This window comes from Erythranthe guttata, chromosome 10 (assembly GCF_056151865.1).
Source record: "Erythranthe guttata isolate IM_541 chromosome 10, IM_541, whole genome shotgun sequence".
Taxonomy (NCBI): Eukaryota; Viridiplantae; Streptophyta; class Magnoliopsida; order Lamiales; family Phrymaceae; genus Erythranthe; species Erythranthe guttata.
In genome coordinates, this window is record NC_142542.1 from 12,043,545 (window position 1) to 12,047,314 (window position 3,770).

The 3,770-nt window shown below is 34.8% G+C and overlaps 1 protein-coding gene across 1 annotated transcript; it reads right to left on the minus strand.

Moving 5' to 3' along the window:
- Positions 1-2,047: 2,047 nt before the first annotated feature.
- On the minus strand, positions 2,048-2,345 carry LOC148767529 (uncharacterized). The gene is given in 2 exon segments (XM_088824380.1): positions 2,048-2,165; positions 2,167-2,345. Coding segments are annotated over 2 exon segments (201 nt in total). The 5' UTR covers positions 2,289-2,345; the 3' UTR covers positions 2,048-2,086.
- Positions 2,346-3,770: the final 1,425 nt, after the last annotated feature.

The following is a 3,770-nucleotide window of genomic DNA, read 5'->3' on the forward strand; positions in this document are numbered from 1 at the left end:
ATAAGCTAGTGAATGCGATAAATGCTTTGTCAAAAAAAAAAAATATGCGATAAATGCAGTAAAATACACGGGTATATATAGAGTCGTTTACCCAAAATAAAAAAATCACTTAAACATCAATATTGGTGGGCCAAAATATATATTAAAAAATCTATCTATTGTTATACATAAGGGTAAAGACTAAAGAGCATAAAACTGCCCTTGTTTTGTAAAACCATCACCAAATCCCCCTATATTTAATTTTATTGAGTAGAATCCCCTTTTATTCTTAGGTTAATATACTAGTGGCCCCTAGATGGAAACATAATTAAATGTGGAATACAACTCTAATATTTTTTTTAACTGAATCCTTTAAAAAAGATATGATTCACATCCTCTATTTTTTAATCCCTAACTTGCCCTTAACCTAGATTCATAAATTCTAGAATCACGTTATTCTCAGGTCTACTCTCTCTCTCTCTCTCTCTCTCTCTCTCTCTCTCTCTCTCTCTCTCTCTCTCTCTCTCTCTCTCTCTCTCTCGTTCGCTTCCTCTCTCTTTCTCTCTTCTCCACAATTCCATTTATTGGTTGAAGGGCGGTTGATATGGCGCAACTATAGCGGTGGAGGCGGCGGCAATGAAGCGGATGGTTATGGAGGTAAGGAGGTGGTGACTATGATGGTGTGAGGAGACGACGGCTATGATAGTGTGAGGTTAGATCTATGGTGGGAGGTGGCGACTATGGGCAACTAAGGTTTAATTTGGTGGCGGCTAGAGTTTAATTTGGTAGGCGACTAGGGTTGGTGGGCAGCTAGATTTTGGTAGATAGGGTTCGGCGGCGGCAAGGGAATTGTTGGTTGCTAAGTTTTGGCGGCGGCTGGAATTTGTTGGTTGCTATGGTTTGACGACGGCTGAAAGATGTTGGATGTTAGGGTTTCGCGGCGGCTGGCAGTTGTGGGGTGATATATAGTGTTCGAAATAGTACACCATAGTATGCCATAGTACATCAAAGTACACTATAGTACACCAGAATATTTTTCCAATCTGCTGTATTATTTAACAAAACGCAGAAATATATTTCTTTTCGTAATATTCAATATAATGTTAAAAATAAGTTGTTTATAATAATAAAACAATGTTGGAATGAAAAAAAATAAAGAGAATAAGTCTGTAAAAATAAATAAAATAAAATATGTTAGATGCAAAATGGAGATATTAAATGCATGATGAAAAATGATAAATGCAGTTTGAATATTACTTAGTGTAAATATTGAATTTGTGAATAGAGGAGCATTTTTGCAATGAATTTATTAAAGAATGTGAAGCAAATGTTTAGTTGAATTTGTCATTTAGTTCTAATAAGTTTTGTCACCAAAGACATGTATATTTTAATACCCTTTTATTTTTTTCTTGCACACACTCTCCTAACTGTCAAATTTGTCAGCGTATGTCTTTCACGCCAAAGATCCGAAAGTTGGCTTCAATTTTTCTACAACTTTCAACCTTAAATGACATGTTTCTCTAAAGACATTTTTCCTGCAAGAATAATTGTACGTTACATATTTAACACTAAAAATATATTATACTAATTACGTACTTGTAAAATATAAACCAGAAAGACGTGAATTATTTTTACATTTCGTTCTAGTGCTCCAAATAAAATATTCCAAAGCTTTTGTATGTTCTCCATTACTTATATGGATAAGACTTATATTATAGAGTATATAACGTCAATCATCGGGATCAATTTCTAGTCGCATAGCTTCATAATAATTCTGTAAAGCTTCCGCATAATTTCCTTAGGATTGAGCTGACATCCGTTACGGTCGCAATTCAATTAAAAGAATCTCTGTTCCAGAACCGTACGTGAGATTTTCATCTCATACAGTTCCTCCCTTAGGTACATAAGGAGAATAATACATGAAATTAAAAAAAAAGATGAAAATATTCTCATCATGGACTGAGCAGGGCTAGCATTTTTACAAGAAATCTCTAGCCAACCCTCCTGCAAGAGATCTTTTCTTAACATCAAGTGTGTAGGGACTAGATAGAAATGAGAACTCCAACAATTTATTTATTTTCAACGCCTCCAAATTTCCAGGAATTAGTCACTTCAACAACCTTCGATGGTTATATTGGTATCCAAAGTACGAACAAGATGGATGTTTTTTGTTCAAACTATTCTTTTAATCCCGAGCCCAACAAGGATAAGGGGTAATTTCTACCAAGGTTTTCGTGTTGTTGATTCTTGGGTGTAGTGCTTCTTCCCTTATGCTGTCTATTGGTACTAGTGGAGTAGAATTGCCCCATAATAGAGAACCTCTAGGTGTAACATTTCGCTCAATACTAGAATCAAATTTGAAACATAGCATCCGAGGTTGCATTAATCGAGGATGCATGACAGAAAGAATTGTTCTATTTCCAAACTTCACCTTCAACAAGCGTAGATTTTTTTTTTATTTTCCTGAATCGCAGGTCTTTCTCGTAAGACCTAGATAAATGAAAAGAAACGGAAAAAAAAATCAAATCACACCATCTCTGTAATATGTAAATGCCTCCTTTTGTCCTGAAGTTGTCGGAATTATTTACGATAAAATATTCAGAGGCCAATGCATTATTGATTGGCCTTAAACTACAACGAGGGGGAACTATATAAACATTTGACCTTGGTACCTACATAGCTAAGAACCATAAAGCAAATACTATTAATCAGCAGAAATAATTATAAGAATAAAGATAAAAGTACATTGATCCTATTGATTACATCATAAAAAAGTCTCTTAACCAATTTACCTGGATATCTTGTTTCTTCTTTAAAACTTTTAATTTTGTTGCTTTTGTATATCGATGAAATGGAACATCAGGTGTAACATCTTGCATTGTTGTCTCTGTTTCTCGTCCTCTAACTTCATTATTTTCCCTGATGTTAGTGTTTGATGGCTGCATTAAAAATAAATTAGTATCTAAAAAAAATATTTTAGATAAATGTAAAATTGTAAATAACTTACTTTGTATAACTTTGACTTCTTATGAGTACGATTTCGACAACTTTTCTTGTTGTGTCCAAGCTCTAAGCAATTAGAAGAAGTGTGCGTCAAACCTTTCCTTGATACAATATTTGAATTTCTTGTGTCATTACCGTCCTTTCTTCTTTTCTTTTGTGGCCTTCCGCTCTTTATTTTAATGATTGAAGGATCTACTGGACCGTGGTTACTATTTGCAATAAACTTCATTCCAGGTACGGGACGAATCATGTGATCATAAGTAGCCAAATATGTGTCTTTTTTGAACCAATGCTCCACATCATCTTCTACCTCCAACATGTGATGACTGATGGCAGCCATAGTCCGGCACCTGAAACATCCCACAACTGCAATATTTGTTATTAAGTTTGACAACATAATTGTTCTCATGATGCAATACTTCGAACCTGTCATTTCCTACCCAACTCGAGAAGCAATTCCTACTTAATTCCACTTGTTTTTCTACCTTTTTCACAATGTTTGTTTCACATGCTGAGCATAGGTATTGTTTGCGGCACATGTACAATAACTTTAAATTAAAATTCAAGGGACTCAACTTATTTTGGAGTACTGCTTGAACGGCGAATGTGAATGAGCATTATCAGATCATGAAAGCAATTGATGACAAATATTATATCACCGCGGAAAATGAAGTTACTCCTTACGTTTGGCTTAATAGAATTCCTGCACATCATTGGTTGGGCAAGATCTCATTTCCCCACAAGAACCAAATGTAATTGTGTTAGTCAACAGTGTCCGAGTCTTTCAA